We start from the raw sequence: 24,051 nt of genomic DNA, 5'->3' as shown, positions 1-24,051 counted from the left end.
GGATCTACCATTTGTTTACCCCATCTTAGATGATACCCACTTGACTTGATATAAGCTATCCATGCTCTATCTGAAGGGAAATCTACATTTTCCTAACTCTGAAATTTTGTTATTTTGCTATATTCCACTAATATAGAATTTTCTATGAAAATACAGAAAAGAATGAACTGTTACTAATTTTTTATTTTTTTCTGTTTGTGTTGATCCTCTTTGTGGTCACAGTATGTCCTATCACTGAATTCTACCCATTTCTTTTAAGTTAAACTCAGGCTTCTTAGCTAGATGTGAGAGACATAAAGAAACTAAATCTTCTAAGAAATATGGAGTTCCCCTTGGGTTTGTGGAACTTTTCTGGTGGAGCTCTACGTAGAGCCTTGAATGGCTTTTCCTCATTGCATCCAATCTGTCGTTGGCCCCTGATACAGACACTTCGTCCAAGAAACCAAGGAAGCAGTCCAAATCTTCTGTACCCTATGAAGTTCATGAGGCCCTTCCAGCCTAGGTGGGGTGGGGTGGGAAGAGGAGATAAATAACAAGGCTTCTTCTCCAATCAGTTTTTTCTCAGGGGGTTAGCTATAAAGTCCTTTCCACTTCTAGACACTCAAGTCCTTGGTTCCAACCATCTCAACGGTTCTATACAAGTGCCAAAAGGCATGGCCAAGTCCCTCAACCAATCCAAACAGGCTTCCCAGGGAGGTGCCAGGCTCATAGCCACTAAACAACCAAGATATGTTCTCATCTAATGGAATGTAATGGGTGGTTCCAGGAATTGTCTCACTTTCGTCTCTGCATCCTCAATGCCTAGCACTGTGCCTGGCCCATAGTAGGTGCTTAATAAATGCTTGGTGTTTGCTTCCTAGTGGAATGTAACAGGTGGTTCCAGGGATTTTCTCACTTTTTTCTCTGTATCCTCAATGCCTAGCACTGCACCTAACCCATAGCAGGGATTTATCAGATGCTTTTCAAGTGCAGTAAGGAAGCTCCAAGAGTTTCACGTAACCTGCTCTCTGGCCATACAAGAAACTTCTTTCTCACTTCTCTCAAGGACACTGTTTGCTAACTAGTCAAAAGCCTGAGTCCCCGGTTTATTTTTAGATTAAACTTGGCAGTGATAGCGGGCAGGGCAAAACAGTTACTGATGGCAAAACTGAAAACGAAAAGAAAATTGGCCAAGAGAAAAGTCTCTAATTCTGCTCTGCTCTACCTCGGTCCTAAAATGACAGTTCTGGATGTTTGTCATTTAAAGGTCATTTTGTCTCTGTTTGCTTCGTTTTATGTAATATCCAAATGTAAAATAGATTTCAACTGCAGAACCAAAATTAAAAGAGATTAGAGGAGGAACATTTGAAAAGCTTGGTCTCTGAACCCCCAAAGGCCAAATTGCATTTGCATTAGTCAGAATTGATAAGTTTTACAAAACAACTCTTCATTCATGACAAGGAAAATCTGGTTCTTAGAGTCTCAACAGGCCATTATTTACAGCTACTTAAAGGTTTGGCTTCTTTTTTTTTTGCTTTCCTCCTAAGAACAGCATGACTCATAGAAATGATTTCCTTTCTCAGAAAAAAACTGGAGGTGTTTTGTTCTTTTTCATCTTAATAGAAAGGCCTGGCTCTGAGTAAGTGGACACACTGCTGGGGAGCTACGTTAGTCTGTTGGTCTCCTTTGGAAGGAAGGAATACAAAGCAACATTTTCAGGTGCCCTCTTTCACATAGCTACAGATAAGTCAGATTTTGACAGGGAATGAAGAGGCGTCTTCAAAAGTTTTCCAGACTGTAGGGAAGTATTGAAGGACCTTATCTGAAAGAGGTCAAAGACACCTGTAGCTAAATTCTCCAGCATGGCGGCAGGAGTCAAGATAGATTTGGAGCAGCTCCCAAATTAAGTCACAAGATTTGAAGGGGCCCCCAAATCTTTCTTTGTCCCTTCACATGAGGAGGGTGCCTAGGAGCGCAGCACAGAGCCTAGAGCTAGAATGGACCTTAGGGATTGTCAAGTTCAAAGCTCCCTTTTCTTCCATTTCATGCTATGTTTTGTTTTGACTCAACATGTATTCTCCAACAAACTCCATCAATACATTCTCTGAAAAAAGGCAGTTTACCGCTTCCTAAGAGAAAGGAGGAAGGAGGTTTTCTTTCATTTTCTTGTACAGTTTTAACGTTGAACGTTTTTTATTGTTGAGTCATTTTCAGTCGTTTCTGAGTCTTTGAGACCCTGCTTGGGATTTTCTTGGCAAAGATACTGGAGTGTTCTGCCATGTTCTTGTTAGCTTTCATTTCAATGTTGCATCATTGTTACCATTTTTTAAAGTTCTAATTCTTTACTCTTTGTGACTTAGGTCTTCCCATGTTTCTATGACTTCTTCATACTTGTCATTCCTCAACTGTAAAATTTAAATAATAATAATAATATCACCCATCTCTCAGGGTGCTTGTGACAATCAAATGATACCATTATATGTACAGAGTTTTGCAAATCCAATGTTTGTATTTTTAAATCATGTCCAATTCTTTGTGGTCCCTTTTTGGGGATTTTCTTGGCAAAGACACTGGAGTAGTTTGCCATTTCCTTCTCCAGCTCATTTAACATATGGGGAAACTGAGGCAAACAGAGTTAAGTGACTCGCATTTTGCAAACATTATCTCATTTGATCCTCATAACAATTATTACTTGCCCAGGGTCACATAGCCAGTAAATGCCTATAGTCAGATTTGAACTCACAAAGATGAATCCGTCTGACTCCAGGCCTGGCACGCTCTCCACTGTACCACCTATTTGCCCCTTGCCAACTTAACAAGCTATGTTAATGCTAGCTGTTATTCTATTCAGCACAATGATATTTGTTTACATTCATGCACCGTGGGTTGTACAGGCAGCAGCTCTTGGGCAGAGTTTATTTACTATTACAAATAATATCATTGTGGACATTTTGGTACCACTGGGTTGTTTCTTGCTTTCATTAGCCCCTTTGGGATAAAGCATCAGAAAGGATCTCTGGACCAAAGAAGATGAACAATTTAGTAAAAATTTTCTTGCTTAATTCCAAATTAAAGTTGAAAAATTATATTAAATAATAGCTGATATTTCTATGGCACTTTTAGATTTTGCTAAGCACTCCCATCTGAGCCTCCCCCCAGGAGCGGGATACTACTGTCATCTCTGTTTTACAGAGGAGGAAACTGAAGAGCAGAGGCTTAGCAGATAACCCTTGGTGACCCGGCTAGTCAGTGACTGGATCACAACGCAAACCTAAGCCTTCCTGAGTCTATGGTTGGTACTCTAACCACTGTGAGACACAGTCATTGAATCTCTCCGAACCTCAGTTTCTCTATGTGTAAAATGAGAATAGCAGCATCTACCTCACAGGATGATCATGAAGATCAAAAGGGATTTTATATATATATATAATAGATATACATATATATGTCACTTTGCAAATCTCAAAGTGCTACAGACGCATCAATTATTAGAGAAAATCAATGACTGTCTAAGGTCACACAGATTGCCATTCACCATGCCGGGATTCAAATCCAGATCTTCTGACTCCAAGTCCAGCATTATTTTTGCTTCACCACATTCACTCTCAAAAACAAAGAATTTGCTTTCTCACTCCAGTGATCTCTTTTGATTACCCATTATTCTAGGCAGCTCTGCTGATCATGTGCATCTCACCTTGGAGACTGCACCATTAATCATGCTATGTGCACCCAGTAAACTATTGCCTTCTTAGGTGGAAGTTGCAAAGAGGCAAAGTTTGGTTTGATATTAGGAAAATCTTCCAAACAAAAACAGCTTTCCAAGAGCAGAATGGGTAACCTTAGGAGGTAGTGATCCTCCTCCACAGTGGAGGTCTTAAGGCAGAGACCAGATGATCACTTGTTAGCTGCATGTGTATGTATATGTATATATGAGAGAGAAAGAGAAAGAGGGAGGGAGGGAGAGAGGGAGGGAGAGAGAGAAAGAGAGAGAGAGAGAAAACCTGCAAATTTACCAGGTACTTTGCGTATATATTATCTCACTTGATTATAATTCAGATAGGGGTTGGACTACATAAGGTCCCTCTGATATTCCATGATTTTCCTATAAAATAGATGAGGCCTTGAGAATCTAATATACCCCATTAACAAAGAAACCCAGTTAACATTTGGATGGCATTTCTACAAGTCAATATCTTATTTTAATTTTGAGCAGACCTAATCCAACTCAGCACCTCCTAATGGTTTGGCATTTGTCAACTTCGCTGAAAATTTGTGGCACCACATTTCTTCACATTCCATGTAACTCAATGAATATGTATTAAATGCCTCCTACCCTATGGGTAAGGCACATTTCTCCTGTAGTGTAATGCTTCCATTGACTTGCATAGACCAGGAGTGAGTGATGCTGTGCCATAGAAATGATCTAAAGAGGAAAGGACGTGACCATAGAGTTGTATCTATAGAGCTGGAAGGAAAGTTAGAGGTCATCCGATTCAAAACCTTCATTTTATAGATGAGGATCTGGGGCCCCAAGAGGTTAATCCACTTGCCAAAGATCATAATGTGGTAAATGTGAGAGCCAGGATTTAAACCCAAATTTTCTGAATCCAAATCCTCTTGCTACCCTGTCACCTACTACCCAATCCTAGTTAGTCCTGTCTTGGGATATATTATGGATTCCATTGGCTTTCATGGGCTGGCCATCAAAGCTAACCAGGTGTGTCATGGTAAAGAATATCTGCAGTCCCAAACAATGGATTTACCAATGGACTTTTGCAACCCAACCCATTAGGAAATTGTGAGTAATTTAGTATACCGAGGTGGCATTTATTCCATAACCAAACTGCAGATCTTGAGCCACATGTGGTCATTCTTAGTTTCAAGCAACCAGGCCCAGCATTCATTCATTTGTTTCCTCACCTAGTGAAGCTGCTAGGTGCCACAGTAGATAGAACATTGGACCCAGAGTTGGGAAGTTGTTATGTAGTTGTTTTGGTCATGACTGACTCTTCATGATTCCATTTGAGGTTTTCTTGGCAGATACTGGAATGGTTTCCATTTCTTTCTCCATTTTACAGATGAGGAAACTGAGGCAAACAAAGTTAAGTGACTTGCCCAGGGTCACACAGCTAGTTAGTCTCTGAGGCCGGATTTGAACTCAGAAAGATGAGTTTTCCTGACTCTAGGTTTAGGCTTTATCCACTGTACCACCTGGCTGCCCCTGAATCCGGAAGCCCTGACTTCAAATTCAGCCTCAGACATTTACTAGCTGTGTGACCCTGGGTAAGTCATTTAGCTAACCTCCATCTGCTTCATTTTCTTTATCTATAAAACAGGGATACTAATAGCACCTACCTATCAGGTTCATTGTGATAAGATGAGATAATATTTGTAAAAAGCTTTACCAACCTTAAAGTACTATATAAATGCCATTTATTATTATTCATTCATTCACCAAGCATTTATTAAGCATGATTGTTGGTAGGCACTGTGTTATGTTCTGGGAATACAGAAAAAAAAGGAGACATTCCCAGCCCTCACTTACCTTACGTTCTATTGGAAGGGATGCCTCTGAGTATAGCATCCCGGATCATAAGTTGAGACAGGGCAAGGTACTTGAAGGTCATCTGGCCCAACCTCATTGTGTCATACCTCTTGCCAATGGAGGTTAAGGGCTTTGTTCAAGGTCACATGGTGAGCAAATGGCAGGGTCAGGGATTGGGCCCAGAGTCTGCTTTCAGAGCCATCACCCCCTTCACTCTACGAAACTGCCTCAGAGGACCACGGTTCCCATGTTAGGAAGGACATAGAAGGGTGGAGAAGCTCCAGAGTGAAACCTCTATTTCATGCATTGTAAGGATGAGTTGAAAGAACTTGGGGTATTCATTCTAGAACAGAGAAAACTTTGAGGCAGCATCACCATTTCCCTCATATATATATATGTATACATGTATATGTATATGTATACATATATGTGTGTGTGTGTATATATGTATACATATATATGTATATATATGTGGTATATATATGTGTATATATATGTATACATATATATGTGTGTGTATGTGTATATATATATATGTATATATAAAGGCTTGTCATGTGGAAGAGCATTGGACATGCTCTATTCGGTCCCAGTGGGTGGAGTTATAGGGCCAAAGATTTAGAGTTGGAAATGACCTAACAGAGCATCTAAACCCTCATTTTACAGATGGGGAAACTAAGTCCCTGAGGCTTAAGTGTCTTGTCCAGTGTCATACAGCTAGTATGTGTCTTAAAACCAAGTCCAGTACCCTAGTATCCACTAAACCATGCAAAGAGGAAAACATTAGCTTGATTTAAAGTTTTTAAAAAATAGCTTCCTAACAATTTGAGTGGTGTAAATGTGACCTGGTCCTCCTTGGGAGGTGATATGTTCCCCCTCTCTCTAAGTCTTCAAGAAGAGGCTAGATGACCATTTGTTGAATATACTGTAGTGGGGATTCTTTTTCCAGGGTGGGCTGGATGAGATGTCCACTGGGGCTCCCTTCCATCTCTGAAATCCTGCCCTTCAATATGTCTCCATGATCTCTATTTTGTCCTCTTATAGAGCCTTCCTCTCTTCCTGAAAGTCTGTGTGAGAATATTATGTCATCCTGTGCTTCAGTGGTCATAACCAATGATCACGTAGTTCGGAATTCCATATTGCCTTTTGTTCTCATAATAAGCATGTCACATGGGTGAAATGGAAGCACAGGGAGGCTGTGATGTGTTCAAAATCACAGTCACTGGGAGAATCAGGACTGACTGTCAGCTGCCTGCAGCATTGCCTTCTGACATGGATGGAGAGGCGTGCCTTAGTTTGCCAGGAGCATAGCTGAGAAAAAATAAACATTGTGTTCTTCCTTCTCCCAGGAAAAAAAAGAATTGGATTTTCTTGGAATCACTGTATGAAATCTGAAAACTGAACTAACTTAGTTATGTTTTGGAAAGCTAACAGAACACCTTCACATTAATTCCAATTTCAAAATTTTTACTAATCCTGATAAGTCAAGGGGTAAAAAGGTTGGCCCAAGGCTATGGGCCTAGCAAACTTTCATCACATTTGAGAAAATGTACTCGGATAAATTAGTGACAATAGATAGGATTTAGACTGAGCTTAAAAAATACCTTCGAGGTCACTGAGTCAAGGGTATCTTACCTTGGGGTCCAATGATGCCCAATAGATTTCAGACTGTCTGTCAACTTAGATGGAAAAAGATACATATTTATTTTCACTGAAACCTTTAACTGAAACCTGCCATTTGTTTCAATAATTTAAAAAATATGATTTTGAGGAACCCATAGTTTTCACCATACTCTTAAAGGGGTCTGTGACACAGAAGGTTAAGAAGCCCCAATCTAGTCCAATCCTCTCAACTGAAGCCCAGAGGAAAGGAGATTACTTCCCCAAGGTCACATAGGCAGTAAGAGGCAGAGTTGAAATTTGAAACCAGGTCATTTGGTTTCAAATCTAATGCTATTTCCAATACCCCTCTTACTGACTCTAGGTTGTACTTTCTGTAGATACCAAACCATAGAAAATAGATTCTGTTCCTAGAACTTAGAATTTAGTTGCTGAGTATATTACTTACTATAAGCTATTATTTAATACATAAGAAGAAAAGTGTTTAAGTGACTAAAGCTGTGAGAATCTAATCACAGATTTGGTGCTGGAAGGAACCTCAGAGGCCATTGATTGAGTCCAAACACTCCTTCCATTTTGAAGGTGAGGAAACTGAAGCACAGACAAATTAAGTCACTTGCCCAGAACCACTCAACCGGTAAGTTTCTGAGGCAAGATTGGACCCTGGGTCCTTCTGACTTTCAAGTCTGGGACTTCCCATGCTCTCCACCTAATATGTGGCAGACCAAAGTGAACACCTAGAATTAAGCTCAGAAACAAATGTTGGAACAGAGATAGAAAGAGAATAGGGAACTGCAGCAGATCTATAAGAATAAGTGCCATTTCCCAATTGATAATTGACCAAGGGATATGAAGTCAGTTTTCAGAGGAAGTAATCAAAGCTATCAATAGTGATATGAAAAACGCTCTAAATAAGAGGTAGAGAGAACATGCCCTCTAGAACATAAGGGCAAAGTTACTGGGAAAAAACACTTAGGAGTCTGGAGGATAATGATTGGGCTTAGCCATTAGCCATTGTCACATAATCTTGCCTTGAGATTGTTTTTTGGTTTTTGCTTGAGTTTGTGTTTACCAGAAATTAACTTCTCTGGGCTCCTGCAACCTTCCACCCAGAAATAAAATATCATGTCCCTTATGCCCCAGGTTCTCCCTGATCCCCTGCCTCCATTGGAGGCATTCACAGGATGTAGTAGACGCTTAGTAAATGCTTGCTGCTTGATCATACAATATTGTCCAAGGAGCTATCAAGAGGGATCATGGGGTCATAGGTTTAGAACAGGAATGTACCTCAGAGGCCATTAAGTCCAACCCTCTCATTGAACAGTTGAAATCACTGGGGCCCAGAGACCTACCCAAACTCACATCATTGGTAAGATTTGATCCCAGGTGCTCTCACTTCAAAGTCAGTGGCCATCTTGACTACCATTATTTTTCCAACCAGCTTTCCTTTGGGGTAGGAGGACTCCTCTTCCCCAGAGGTCCTTCAGCCCCACAATGGCTGTCACCATGTTTTCCTTGTTGCTTTATTTGTGGAGTCTGCCACATCCCTGGTAATAAGAAATCTGGGTTCTAGGGTGACGCGTGACTGACAGCCTGCTAACTCACAGCCTGCTGTGGCTGGATTCATTAAATTCCAAGGGGCTGTTGAAGACATCTATTTCTGAATTCATTTCCAATGGTCCCTGCTTTACTTCGTAACTATAAGTCTCTTCTGTAGTAATTTTTTACACCTTTTAAATGGACCCAAAACTCAGATTGGTTCATGCATCTGGGTAACCCAGGAGTCAGACTGAGAGGTGGCAGGAAACAATGGCAGGCTGTGTCTCCCTTGGAGGCTCCTTGGGTAATCCAAGGTACCCTTGGAGCAACAGAATTATTTCTGCCTCCTATATCCTGGACAATCTTTGCTTAAAAACCCATCTGGAGCTATGGGCCTGTAGCATCTCTCCCATACATGAGGCGCACTGTAAACACAGGTATGCTGCTGTTGCAAGGATGAATTTTGGAATGCAAGAGGTTTCATTTGCCCCAAACCCTTCCAAGTATTTGTTGGTGATAAATGACATTATTACCTGATGATCACTTGATCTGGGAGAGAATGCTTTGGATTAGGCAGGTGTGCCTATGAGGAGGAAGCCCAGTGGATAAAGAAAATTACTTCCCCTTTCTCAGGCATCCATTCTCAAGAGCTCTTCAAACAGAAAAGTCTTCAGCTACTGCAGTGGTCAAAAATAACAGCATAAAGGGGATTGTGTGGATGATGCAGGATGCTTGGAAAAGCAGCCTGTATTGCCTTCTCCCCAAAGCAAACCTTTTTCAGGTTCTTTCAGTTCTGATTGCTTCAGAAAAAGCTGCGGTTAGGTGATGGTCTCACTAACCTTTTTTTATTACTTCTGAGATTCTGATTGTCTCTAGTCCAGGGGCTCAGATAGTTTAGTTTCTATTTTTGCTTAAAACACACAAACTCTCAATCTCTCTCTCCCTTCTCCCTCTTTCCTTCCCCCTTCTCTCCCCCTCTCTCTCTTCTCTCCTCCTCCTCTTTTTCCTCCTCCTCCTCCTCCTTCTTCTCTCTGTCTGTCTCTGTGTCTCTGTCTGTCTCTGTCTCTCCCTCTCTCTTTCATCTCCTTTTCCTTCCCTTTCTCCACCTCCACAAAGACAGGCAGCATAGAGTGGTATATGAAGAGCCAGTCTAAAAGCCAGGAGGACCCAGGTTCAAATCCTACCTCTGATAGCCTCTAACTGCGTGACTCTCAGCAAGTTATTTAATGCCTTGGTGCTCTCTGAGCTCTCTGAGACACTTAGTTTCAGAGAATTTCTTGATATGCATTGGCAGAGGGACTTTCCTCACCTGGGAGTTCTCTCTTCCAGTGAAATGAAAGATCCAATCCCTAACCCTTTAACAAGAGGATATCACACTTTAAAAGAATCATTACAGATTATCGGCTAGAAAGAACCTTAAATCATGCTGCTCAGTGCCTTCATTGAACAGATAAGGAGACTGAGGCCCCAAGAATGACAACATCTCCCCAATCACAAAGCTGGTATGTGGCAGACCAGTGTTAGAATCCAGGTTTTCTGCCTGTTGAATGCTTGTGGTGTAGAAAAAGAACACTGTCCCAGGAGTCTGGAGACCTGACCGTTCACATCCTTTCTCTGCCACCTGCTACCCGTGGGGGTTTGGGCAGGTCACCTAACTCCCTTCATTCTCTGCCTCCTTATCTGTAAGATTCTGAGGGTATTGATCTCGATGACCTTGAAGTTCTATTCAACCCCTAACCTATGATTCTATGACCCTAGCACCATGCTTGCTTGAGAAACTAAAAGCTTAGGTAGAAAATAATGATGAAGAAAGAAAATGAATCACTTTTCCCTGGTGATTCAGGTGAAGGGTAGCATCTAATTTGGTCTTTGGGAGGAGCCTTTTATATAATATATGGAAACTTTTTGGTAGAAGTGTCTATTTCTAAAATAAGTAGTTTCTAAAATATAAAAAGGAAAGATGAAATAATCATTCATTCATTTAATAAACATTTACTATATTTAGTAAACGCCAAGCATTCAAACTCTGCTTCAGAGAGAGCAATTCCAATGGGCTGGCCATGTTGTTCAAATGCAAAATGTAAGCTTGCCAAAAAGACTAGCAGGGCAAGCATTCACATGGTGGTCAGAAGAAGTGATACAAGGACACTCTCAAGGTCTCTCAACTTTGGAATTGATTGCATGACATAGGAGACACTGGCACAGAACTGCTCAGCCTGGCATGCCCACATCAGAGAAGGTGCTGTGCTCTATGAGCAAAGCAGAATTGAAACAGATCAAAGGAGCTCAAAGGAAATGCAGGATGTGCAAATTTAGAGAATCCACCCAAATGTTCACATGGACTATTTGTGCCCAACCTGTGGTAGAACATTGTGAGCTCATATTGGTCTCATTAGCCGCAGTCAGACACATTGAAACTTGACTCTAGCATAGTGATGTCATTTTAGTCTTCTTTGAGAATAAAGGATAACAACCAACCAACTGTATTAAGTGTCTACTATATGCTGACAAAAATGTAAAAATCCCTGCCTTCAAGGAACACTCTATGGGTGGGGGGAAAAGAAAGGAGTAGAGATACAAGTAAATATAACTCAGTTTCAAGAGGATGGGTACTGATAACTTGAGGAATCAGGAGAAGCATCTTTTGGGGTGGGTACTTGAGTTGAACCTTGAAGGGAGCTAAGCAGAGACTGTTTGCATGCCACATTAACCAAACAAAGCTCTAAAAAGAATCTAACTTAAGGGTTGGGAGAGAAAGGGACATTATAGTTGCCTTCAAGTGGTTTGAAGGGCTGAAATGAGAAGAGTAATTACATTTATTCTGCTTGGCCTCAGAAGGCAGAACCAGAGTGGTGAGTAGAAGGTACAAAGAGGCTACCTTGGGCTTGATATTGGGAAGAATTCCCTCAGTGTTAGAATTGTCTCAAAATGGAGTAGATCAGGTCAACAAGTAGTGAGTCACTGGATGTCTTTAAGCAAAGCCCAAATGTCCTCTTGTTGGGGAGGCTGGAGATGGGACTTCTGGTCAGCCTGAGTTGAGCCATGTGGTCTATGAGGTCTCTTGCAGCTCAGATTCAGTGACACATTCTATGACAACTAGTAGTTTGTATGAGTTAGTCATGGGATTAGGCAGTGGGGTGCAACGGGCAGTGGAAGGACCTTGGAGTAAAGAACATTTAGGTTCAACTCATGCCTTTGACAGATACACAGGTAAGTCACTTAACCTCTCACCTCTCCAGGAATCTAAGACTGACTTCTCTTTATAGAGAAGGCATAGGGGGTGGGGGGAGGGATTTTCCACCACCAGAAATTCCTCACTCTGAAAGCACAGATCCAGTCTACAAAATCCCAAGGCCCTGCATTTAGTGCTAAGCATTCAAAGACAAAAACAAAGTCATCCTTGACCTCAAGGAACTTATAGTATACTTAGTATAACAGATTATCCTGTATTTGTTCATCTGTAAACAGGTAGTATATTTTTGTTGTTCATTTGTTTCAGTTGTGTCTCACTCTTTGTGACCCCATTTGGGGGTTTTCTTGGCAAAGATATTATAGTGGTTTGCCATTTCCTTCTCCAGCTTATTTGACAGATGAGACATGGAGGCAAATGGGGTTAAGTGACTTACCCAGGGTCACATAGCTAGTAACAACAGGACCATCTCACTTGGTATTTGTATCTTTAGCACCTATATATGACCTCATTCCCCCACTCCTCCAAAAAGTTTTGTATCATATATAACACCGAATGTCAATTAATTTGATTCCATTAACATTTATTAAGTGCTCACTGTGTGCCAGGCACTTACTGTATGCTAGGAATATAAAGACAGAAGCAGTAAGTCCTTATGGTGGATCCGTTCTACTAGAATGGAGGGTACCAGTAAGATAGCAATTCACAGATGAGACAAGGAGCAGAAAAGTCACTTGGAGATCATCCCATCCAATGCCATCATTTCACAGAGGAGGAAGCTAGGGTGCAGAGAAAGGAAGTTGATATTGGGAGGTGATCTTTTCAATAGTACCTAAGCAATAAAAAGCTAGGATTCATACCAAGGTCCTCTACTCCAAATCCAGCATTCTCTTTACTGCATGATGTGTATTTGGGACTGAACAGGATTATGGCTTTCATCAGCATATCTGGATCCAACCATGCCTTAAGAAAAATATATAAAAGTTTCCTAATTTTCCATGGCTTAAAAAATGAGATAATTGCTGTGTAATAGGATGGTGTTTTAAGTGGTGAAAGTTGTGGGGTCTTAATGTTGAGAGGAAACATTTTCATTTCTGGTTTTCCCCAGGATCTGCAAATATAAATGACAGGAGCATGCTGGGAAAGCGTGATAGCGAAATGGCGGTCATCGTGCAGGACACTGAGACTGTCCCCTCTTTGATGAATGGAGAAGAGTACCAGGCAGGGAGATTTGCCCAGGGACTGCGTCTGCAATGCTTCAGGTAACATCACCCGGAGGAATAGCTTGAGGATATCTATAGCTCAGGGCTGCCCATGTTCCTCAAATGATTGCCTGTGAATTGAGTCTTACGATTCCAGGAACAGATGTTTTCCAGAGGGGCTCTGCTCTAGTTTCTCAAAACATGGCTAAGATAGCTTCAGCTATCTGGTTATCAGGGTTGAGCCATTAGGTGATTCTGAGCAGACAACATTCCTACATCCATGAAAAGGAAACAGCGTTGGATTTAAGTGGATTTGATTTTGTTTTCTGGGCGCATGAATCCATCTACATGAGGAGGCCAATTCATCAGATTTCTGCCAACAAGTATTTATTAGATGCCTTCTATGTGTACATACCATAATAGACACTGGGAAAGATAGAAAGTTGAAATGAGGAAGTAACAGCCTCCAGGGAGCTTATAGCCTAGTAGAGGGTTATATAACACATAAGTATGTCACTATAATACATGAGGAATGCATTAGAATGAAAGAATGAAACGAAAGCTGAAAAAAGCATTTATCAGTGTGCTTATTATGACTCGGGCACTGGGCTCAGCATTGAAATAGAAATGCAAGAGGGACATATTACCTGTCCTTCAGGTAGCTTACATTCTAACAGTGAGAGAGAGCACAGACTGTATAGGGAAGTGGAAGCCAGGGAGAGGATTGTCTACGGTACACAGGGGGGAGTTGGAGAACTGCAAAACAAAGCGGTACATGGAGTCCAAGGGAGAAAGGTCATTGCTGATTGTTGAGAGCTGAGGAGGAGGCAATCAGAGAAGGCCTCCAAGTGACATTTGGACCTGACCTGATGGATAGGATTTCAACAGGAGGATGGGGATAAATGTTAACTTTTATCCCCTGACTATATGAGTTTAATTTTTTAACCTATCTGTGCTTCAGTTTCCACATTTCTAACAGAGGATTTCTAAAGGAAGATTTGTGGAGGAAGATAGAAAAGACTCTTTTAACTCAGCTATGTGATTCTAGATCCATACTGTCCCCATTTGGGTCATATGGTGATTGTGGGCCCTGTGGGTAGAATAATGTTATGTTCAAATGCAGAAAACGGAGGTTGAAAAGACCATGGCAAGTGGAAAAGCTGCTTATAATCCAAGATGTGCAGTCCTAGTCTCGTTGTACTAAATCTAAGTAGAAGTAATATGGGGGAAAGTCACTGCACAGACTTGGCTGGGGAAGTTAATACTATGCTCCAACCCTTGTCAAGGTCCGTATTTGGAAACTGGTCCACCTGTAGATAGGCAAGCAAAGGTACCCATCAGCCTTGTGCAAACAGAAATAGCCAATTACAGCCCACAAGACTGTTGTTTTTGCCCCATTTGTGGAGGAAGGATTTCTATTGTTTCTTGTGGCCATCCAATTAATCAAATCTAGTTGAAACTTCTCTTTGGTATCTTCCAAAGTGCTCCAGCATCTTATTTGCTGACATTATGACTGGTGATTTCACCTTTTTGCCACCCCTACAAAGTAGGCAGAGCTCCCAGGTTTTTTAAATATTTTTTCCAATTTGGGCCATCTGGCATGTGGTCCACCCACAGAAAAATACACACAGGCCAGTTTCCTCATAAATAACCATACACATGCACACACACACACACACACACACACACATATCCATGAACACACAGACATATCCTATCTTGAACTATGGATACTACACATTCTCTTCCACGCATTTGAAGAGGAGTCATTCCAGGACTAGCTTTTCACTTTGCTTTGTTGCAAAACATAGATAATATATTGGAGAACAAGGCTGCTGCTGCATTGTGTCAACTTCAATTTCTAATTTTTAATGAGAACTGTTCCCAAAGATAAGCCGTGTGGCCCCAAACAGAGCTATTTCTCACTTACAAGCACAACCTCAAACCCCCTTCCATCTGGGCCATTTTTGAACAGGCAGGAAGACCCATTTCCATCAGAAAGTGACTCTAAATAGATTCCATGACAATAGATCATTCTGATGAATAATCAGCATGCATGTGAAACATTCATTAAGGGCTGAAAATTACTTAAACAAAATTCTTCTCTTACAATATGTATTGATTTTAAAATGTAACATTTAATATGATGAAAAGCAAGAGCAGCATCCTTTTTAATGAAAGAAATGAGAAACGGACAATATAAAAATTAGCCTTGGGATTCCAATTTTTCCATGGTCCTAGTTTTTCTGGTAAGTGATTATTCTTGTAACACATGGTGCAGAATCCAATGTATTTCCAAAATAGTACCTTCTCAACAAGGAGGGCATTGACAAAAATTGATTACAATGATAGCAGCAACCAACAGACATAATAATGTTTACCTTCATAGAATGCTTTGCCTATACCAAGTATGTGGGCAGTTAGGTGGCACGGTGGATAGAGCACTGGGCCTGGAGTCAGGAAGACTCATCTTCCTGAATTCAAATCTGTCCTCAGACACTGACTAGCTGTGTCATCCTAGACATCACTTAACCACTCAGTTTGTCATCTGTAAAATGAGCTGGAAAAGGAAATGGCGAACCACTCCAGGATTTGTCAAGAAGAGAGTCAGACACGACTGAAACAATTGAACAATAAATACCAGATCTAAACTACACTAAGGCGTTTGAGGTCCATTTGTCCTGTCGCACATTTATTTGGAAGAGTGCCTAGGACGGCTGGTGCTGCCATCAGAGGGGCCCCGTTCAGGTGGGCATTGATGTGTTCTGCTCTCTGTTTCTTTCAAAGAGCTCAGCTGAGGTGATACGGGGTGCTTCAGGGCAAACGGACCCCAGGAAGATAGAAGGAAGTACAAAAACCTTGATAAGGTGAAAGAGTCACAAACCTATAAGGAGTTCGAGTTTAGTGTTGTATTCTTGGTTCAGGGGCATTAAGCAGGGTGACTGGCTGTGTTTAAGTAGATTTGGAAATGACCTAGAGGACTCTGGGTAATAATAAAAACATGCATCAAAAATACAGTGCTGTTGTTTTCAAAATTAGCATAATATTGGAATTTATAAGAGGTATTTAGGTGGCACCATGCCTTGCTAGCCTTCAAAAGCCTACTTTGTCTTATAAATAACAGACACATAATACTAAGGTCTAATTCCCAGGAAAAAAGAAAAACCAAGGGTATTTCAGTGACTTCCCAAGGTCACTTGTCTCCTATGTGGGAGAGCCAGGACCTAAAATGAAGTCTTCTTACTCCAATGCCAGCACAAGGCCACATCTTTCTCCATCGGCCTTACTGTCCATCTCTGATCTTATGGCCTCTCCAGTTAACCTGGAGTTGTTACACATTTTTTCCAGTAGTCCAGACTCCTTCCTTGTAGCTGGGATGCTTCTGTCTGTTCTTCCTTGCTTCACTCATTCTTTCGGCATGGCTTTGGAGCCAGTGGTGCTGACTCTTGGCTCTGTCCATCTGCAATTTTGGGGATCTCGGACAAGTCCCTGCCCAACTTTAATTACTCTCTTTATAACATGAGGGGATTACATTAGGAGAATTCTCAAGTCTCTTCAAGCTCTAGACCTGTGATTTCTCATATCTCTTTTCCAAAAAGAACCTGTGTCTATTACATATTCTTTAATCATTTTGACTAGATCGCTACTCTTTGCTGTTCCCACTTCAGCAGACTGTGGGAGTTTTTTCTTTAATAAATGTTATCGATGCCTTTTCTTTTATACCATAGTCATTTCAGGAATTATGCCCCCATCCACCTCCAAACTGGACTTTCTTTTATAACAAAGAAAAACAATTCAGTGAAAATACTTGCAACATTGATACCATCTGACAGTGTATACAACATTCAGCCCTAGTAATCCTCCACTTCTCAGCCAAGAAGAGAGAGGTATGTTTCCTCACGCAATCTTGGTTTTCACTTACTCAGAGCTTCCTTAGTGATCTTTTCATTGGCATCATTGTGATTTAGCAGTCTATTTACTGATCCAGATTGGTGACAGAACCTGCCCAAATCTGAAGAATTAACACATGGTTGAGTTCATTAACAGCAAAGTGCATTCTTGAAGACCCACTCTTGAGTGAGCCAAATAGTCCTGCTTCTTTCTGATTTGAGGAGCAGAGTTTTCTATGCACCATACATACCAACCAGATACCGCTTATAAGTCCCACTATTGTACTAATTTCTAAAAAAAACAACACTGTATTGTCAATGCATGTTTTCATTATTACCCAGAGACCTCTAGGTCATTTACAACCCTACTTAAATCTGGCCAGTCACCCTGCTAACTTCCCCTGAACTAAGAATATGAAAAATAGAATAGAATGTGAAAATAGGAAAATAGAAAAAGAATATGAACTAGAAACTGAACTAGAACTTCCTCATGTGTTTGTGACTCTTTCATCTTATCAAGGTTGTTATAATTTCTGATCTTGTTCCCCAAAGTAGTATCCCCAAATACTGAGCTTTCTTCCCAGTATGGTGTCATCTGCCACCTTGCCAGCGAGCTCCCATTCACCCATACTGGGAAATAATTAGATCTCATTACAAATCATTAAAAATGTTAACAGCGTTAAAAATGTTATCAATTCCTTTTTTGATACCAGTTACACTGATACACACACACACACACACACACACACACACACACACACACACTTTGAACTCTCCCTTGTGACAAAGGAAAAACAGTTAAAACTGACTGATTTAACAACTGAATCTGCACACATACCACCATTCCACACCCATAAGTCCACCATCTCTCTGCTGATAGGAGGGAAACATGTTTCATCATTTTTTCCATCACTGGTGCATTAACTGCATTAACAATGGTGTGGTCTTGGTCTATCTTATTCTCCTGGTTCTGCTTACTTTAGACCCCTTGTTCTTAAAGGTTACTTTTGTTTTCCTCAAAAGAAATAAATGAGGATTTTTTTCTTTTTCTGTTTTTGTTATTTGATTTTCTTTCTTTCTTTTTTTTTCTTTTTTTTGCCACCTCTTGGTTACTGTGTTTTGCTTGTCTGGCAGGGTCGTCCTCGGCTATCTTTCAGAGCCAGCTTCAGAGATTCTAGATCCTGTGAGTGACAAATTCTTCAAGGAAGTCTGGATCTCAACGGCAGCTCGGAATGCTACAATATACGACAAGGTGAAATTTTCCCGTTTTAAGTCACATATCTCAAAAGGCAGAAAAAGTTTGGTTTTATGTTGGCTTCAGACTTGCTCGATTCGTTTTGTTAGAGTAAACTTTTTTTTAAACAAGCAGCCATCAAACCAAAACACCCATATGCCTCCATTTAGCTACCTAAAATTAATGACTCTGAAAGAATCATGCCTTCTCATTGATCCAAGGAATCTTGGAGTTTCTGTAGTCCAATTTCCTATCATATACAGGCAACTCCTTCACAGTATCCTGGATCAATGGGAATTCAGACCCTATTTGAACACTCCTAGAGATGAGGAGCTCATCACTTGATGCTACAACCTCTTGTGTTTTATAATAATTACTACTGTTTTTATTAATACTATTGAATAGGAATTAATTAATACTATTGGATAGGAATTAATACTATTGGATAGGAATCAGACCTGTGATTTCATTGGCACAAGGAATTCTTAGATGTGGAAGTTGTCTCAACCAATACAGGATGGCACTTTGTTTTTTAAACTTTCTTTGCCACTTATGGTCCTAGAGGGTTCCTTAGAGCACTAAGTGGTTCAGTGACTGGTTCAGGGTCAAACAGCCAGCATAGGTCAGAGGCAAAACCTGAACCCAAGTCTTCCTGCCTTCAAAGCCGGCAGGCTTTGTGACAACATGCTGTCTCATATTTTTATCGTGTATAAATATAGATATTGTAGTTATTTATTTATTTATTTATTTATTTATTCATTCATTCATTTATCTATCTATCTATCTATTATTTGTTTGTTTATTTGTTTGTTATGATGGTGATAGTGATAATGGTGATTATGATGATGATGATGGTGAGTCCTACTGGCAGGAACCCAGGCTCAAATCCATCCTCAGACACTTACCAGCTGTGTGGCTCTGGGCAAGTCACTTAACCCCGATTGCCTCAGTTTCTTCAATTGTCAAATGAGGAAAATAATTCTGCGATTCTTTGTGAATCATAGAATTATTTTACATGGAAAAAGACATTTAACTGTGAGTCTTATTCGCCCAGAACTAAGGTGACCACCTACATTCAGCTTTTGTTTGCATTCTGTTGTTTACTTTTACTATCAAGCTAGATGTCTTCATCTTAATTACTGATCTGAGCATTAGTTAGTAGGAGGGAATAACAGTAATTACTGGCATTTACATAGAACTTTAAGTTTACAAAGAACATGTATATTATCTCATTTGATCTTCTTGACAGCTTTTTGAGGTAGCACCATTTTATATAGGAGGAAACTGAGGCTTGCCCAGGGCCACACAGCTAGAAAATGCCTGAGGCAGGATTTGAACTCAGGTCTTGCTTGCTGCAAATTCAAAGTGTCACAAGAACATTGAAAGGGAAGGAAGGAGAGAGGGAGGGAGGGAGGGGGAGGGGAGGAGAGGAGAAAGGAGAGGAGGGGAGGGGAGAGGAGGGGAAAAGAGGGGAGAGGAGGGGAGGGGAGGGGAGAGGAGGGGAGGAGAGGAGAGAGGAGGGGAGAGGAGGGGAGGAGAGGAAGGGAGGGGAGGGGAGGGAGGGGGGAGGAGGGGAGGGGAGGAGAGAGCGAGAGAGAGAGAGAGAGAGAGAGAGAGAGAGAGAGAGAGAGAGAGAGAGAGAGAGAGCTGGTTGTTATGCATTTGCTAGTGTACCCCTCCCTGAGGGCCTCTGTTTCCTCCACTGTAAAATGAGAGAGTTGCACTAGATAACCCAGCTCTGGCATCCTCTCCTGCCATGAATCACGGAGAGTACTTACCATCCCTAGCCTTAGAATTCACCTGATGTTTTGTATTGAGCAAGCAGACCCAGCCTTATGAGTCATATAGATCAAGCAGGGCTCTCCAGCTGCCACTTTAAAAGCCATAACCCACTGTGGCATGGAAGATGAACAGTGTCACTCATCTCATAATGTTCTTTGGAATGTTCTTTGTTTTGATAAATCTGTGTACCCCACAAAACTAATAGGCTCTGCATAAAAGCTGACTGTCCCGACTGAATATTTGCCATAAAATGTGTCTGCTGACATTTCCTTGGAAACACCACGTGATGATTCATTTGTCTGGTTTTCCCAGGTATTCCGATGCCTTCCCAACGATGAGGTGCACAATCTCATACAGCTCCGGGAGTTCATCACCAAGCCGATATTGGCAAAGGAGGAGCCTGGACGAGCAGAGGAAGAATTAAGAAAGATTCGTGGGTTCCTTGTACAATTCCCTTTTTATTTCTTGTCTGAAGAAAACTTGCTGCCTTCTGTGGGAACAAAAGAATCTATGGTGCCCATGGAGGTCTGGACTTAATAGGATGGAGGATGTCTTCCCTGGTCCCCAGTTTTGCACACAGGGCCAGGCTCTCCCCACTGAAGAGATCTCTGCCAGCCTACCCAGTGCTTTTAAATAATGCACCAGGCATTTAAATGGTCCAGACAGAAAGAAGCACAACTAGAATGTTATGAAGACACTAAAAGTCAGAATCAGACAATGACTTAGACAACGTGCAGGTTCAACACGGAACACTGACTTGAATGGTGATGTGACATTTGATCACGTGAATCCCACAAGAGGAAGTAAATAATCCCAAGTGGGAACATGGAAGTTGTGCCTACAAATGTGCAGGGTGGCCAGAGGGGCCTTGAACCTGCTTCCCCTTCTGTGACTGCTTGAGCTGCTCAGGTCCCACAGGCCATCAAAGTGCAGCTTTAGATAGATCTGCACTCCAAGACGAGATTGCTTGATGCTGCTGTCAGCCCATAAGCGGTCCTTGGCCATCCATTCCCAAAGTAACGTTGTTCACCCATCTAGAGGATTAGCAATCATCCCACTTGGTTAAGTCTTGTTGGCCCTTTCTCCTTTTTGGGGAATGAGAGGGCAGAGCTGACTTTATCTCTTATTGCAATCCCGTGTTAGGTGCTACCTTTCCCCCAAGCCTCAAACCTTGTTGTTGATTGTCTGGCCTTACCCCGATAAGAGAGGAATGGAAGCTGTAAAGAGAAAAATTTAGGTTTCACATCAGGAAGAATGTTCTAACAATGAGAGCTGTGTAGCTGTGGAATAAATGGGCCATCTAGAGAAATGGTAGGTCCCCCACTGGGGGACCACTTGTTGAGTATGTTAGAGTGGGGATTCCTTTGGTGTATGGGCTGTCTAGATGGCCCAAGAGGACTCTAGCCATCTCTGAAATTCTGAGAATACATTGCTACAGGCTTGTCAACCCAGAAAGTATTAAAGTGGGCCACTGCGACAGAGGCAGGCTGACCAATTGAATTTGAAAACATGAATCTATCTCCATTCATTCTTAAAACTTGACTTTGAACCTCAGTGGATGTTGCATGCACAGATTAAGGAGGAGAGGAAGCCTCTTAAAATACTGTAAAACCTCTTTGTCTGTCACCATTGCTGGCCTTTGAAATTTCACAGTTTGCCATCAAAATAGCAAAAGCAATTTTTTTTTCAGGAAAATCGGTTCTTGCACAATCTGTGCTTTGTTAACAAGTCAGAACCACAGTTGTGGCTCACACCTTCCTTCCTGTCTTCTTCATGAACATTCAGAGAACTACATGCCATGTACATCCATTGAAGTAATGAATAAACATGAACATTCCATCAGGGCTAGTCAGGGGGTTCTATCACTTACCCTTCTGGCTGTCCTTCATCCATTTACTTCCCCACGGGTGTGAAGAGTATCTGAAAGCTTTCTATGAGGACACCATGTACTTCATCTCTGGGTGCACTGATTTCCCAATGGGCATCCCCATTGCCTAAAAAAGAGTAGTCAACATGGATTCTCAAAGTCCCCAATTTATCCATTGTTAACGTTAGTTGTATCATATGTGGTGCTATGAAAGGGGCACAAAAAAGAGTAGACATTGCCCTTGACTCAATGAGCATAGGACTTAGGATGTGTACGCAAAGAAATAATTAGCAACACATTGAAGGCGGCATCATAAGATTTAGATTGGAAAGAGTCCTCAGACATCAACCAACTGCCTCATTTTACAGATGAAGAAACATGCTCAAAGAGGCTGCCCACACAAGAGTAATAAGTAGAAGAGCCACGTCCTCTGACTCCAAATTTATCATTTGGTTTGGTTCTGTACCGCAGGGAGGGGGAAGAGGGCCTGGCAAAGCCAAGTGTTAAATGGCAGCATAGAAATACACAGGTTAAGATCACAGAATCATAAGATCATGGATTTAGAGCTGCAAAGGATCCTCTAGGCAATCAGGTCCAACCCCCTAATTTTCAGATGAAGGAATCGAGTCACAGAGAGGTTAAATGATTTGCTCAGGATAACACAGTCATGAATTGGCATGATCAGAGGAAAGATTTAAGGACTATGTAACTGTAAGAATAAAATATGGCTATAAATACATAATCATCCACATGACAAAGTTCTTTGAATGTTTGGCATTGGGTGGCACCTTAAAAATTATCCATTCCCTTTTTCTCATTTCACAAATGAGGAAACTGAGACCCGGGGAAATTAAGCAAACCACCTAGCATCATGCAGGTGGGAAGTAGCAGAACAAGATTCTGAGCTCAGATCATATAGCTCCAAAGCTAGGGCTCATTTTACTATAACACACTGGCACCCCAAGGCCTGAAGGAACTGGCAGAGCCAGGATTCGAACCCAGGCTTTCTGATGCCAAGTCCAGTACTCGTTCCATGACAATACACTACATGCATATATCCTGATGCTCGTTTTACAAGATGAGGCAATGGAAACCCAGAGGCGTTAAAGCTGACTCACCCAGAGTGACCCAGATTTGGACTCAAACTCAACTCTTCTGACTCCTAGTCCCTGTGCCAAGACACAGAGGAAAGAGAGTTAACAAAAGGGGGGACGTTGTTTGAACCTTAGACTAGTTTTCTTCCTGCCGGCTTCCATTTAGAGTTTCTTTCCTTTGCCTTGTTTACAACACTGAAAAATGAAGAATGGTTGTTGCCACTTATCCCAGAAGGTGAGAAGTGTGTGTGTGTGTGTGTGTGTGTGTGTGTGTGCGCGCGCGCGTGTGTGTGTGTAGCTTCGAACTGCATCCCAGCAATAGCAGATTTCATACATTATCCTGAAGTAATTTACTTTTGAACCATGCAGCCCTGAGCACCTGCCCCACTAATCACGTGCAAGGGTTGGGTGAGGAAATCAGTCTAAGTCATTGTCTGACAATATTGTCCTTCCCAAACAGAAACAATTAAGTTTCCCTAAAGCCCAATCTTTACAAAATACACACCCAGGAAATGTCTGGTTTAATCTTCAGCATGCAGGTGATTCAGAGCACTGAAAAGCTGCTATTAACCTTTTTGACATCTCAGATGGGCTATAAACTTAATAGATGTGTGCAGGCAAGATACCTGCAACCCTGATGTTCTGCGTAAAAATACATCTACTGTCAGGGAGGAAGGGGCCTGTTGTAAAAGAAATAGATGAGTCGAATATAAGGGAGTGTGGTTATGGCCATGCCGTGGCCCTGAGCAAACCAATTCCAGTTGGTGAACCTTAGTGGATTCAACATCCTTTAATGCACTGTGGTCAAGCGGAAGATTTGTAGTTGCCCCGTTCGATACTGCAGATTGCAGTGCAACAGGCCTTTCATCAGGTCATCTTAAGACTTAACATCACAGCACTGCCTTAGAGGGTACCATATTTTGTTTGCACATTCTAGAACCACTATAAGGGGTTTGTTTAAAAAAAAAGCACCATAACCTGAGGGATTAGGCCCCATATTAAGTCAGGTCTCAGTCTCCAGACATTTCAATTCTTTCAGAATTTCTAAATCATTTCTTCAATTAACTAGTTTTCCAAAAGTCTCAAGGATCATTCTTGCAACTACAGAC

At 41.4% G+C, this 24,051-nt stretch overlaps 1 protein-coding gene across 2 annotated transcripts in view; it reads left to right on the top strand.

Moving 5' to 3' along the window:
• The window catches only part of PLD1 (phospholipase D1), a 193,795-nt gene extending 172,333 nt beyond the window's left edge, over positions 1-21,462 (top strand). For both annotated transcript variants that reach the window (XM_036755287.1, XM_036755286.1), the window contains 3 exons: positions 12,982-13,135; positions 18,100-18,217; positions 20,294-21,462. In XM_036755287.1, coding sequence (XP_036611182.1) covers positions 12,982-13,135; positions 18,100-18,217; positions 20,294-20,518 — 497 coding nt within the window. In that variant the 3' untranslated portion in view covers positions 20,519-21,462. The remainder of the gene's footprint in view (positions 1-12,981; positions 13,136-18,099; positions 18,218-20,293) is intronic.
• Positions 21,463-24,051: the final 2,589 nt, after the last annotated feature.

The sequence above is a fragment of the Trichosurus vulpecula genome, chromosome 4, assembly GCF_011100635.1.
Source record: "Trichosurus vulpecula isolate mTriVul1 chromosome 4, mTriVul1.pri, whole genome shotgun sequence".
Classification (NCBI taxonomy): Eukaryota; Metazoa; Chordata; class Mammalia; order Diprotodontia; family Phalangeridae; genus Trichosurus; species Trichosurus vulpecula.
The sequence above is the reverse complement of the archived record's forward strand: the minus strand, read 5'-3'. Positions and strand labels throughout refer to the sequence as shown.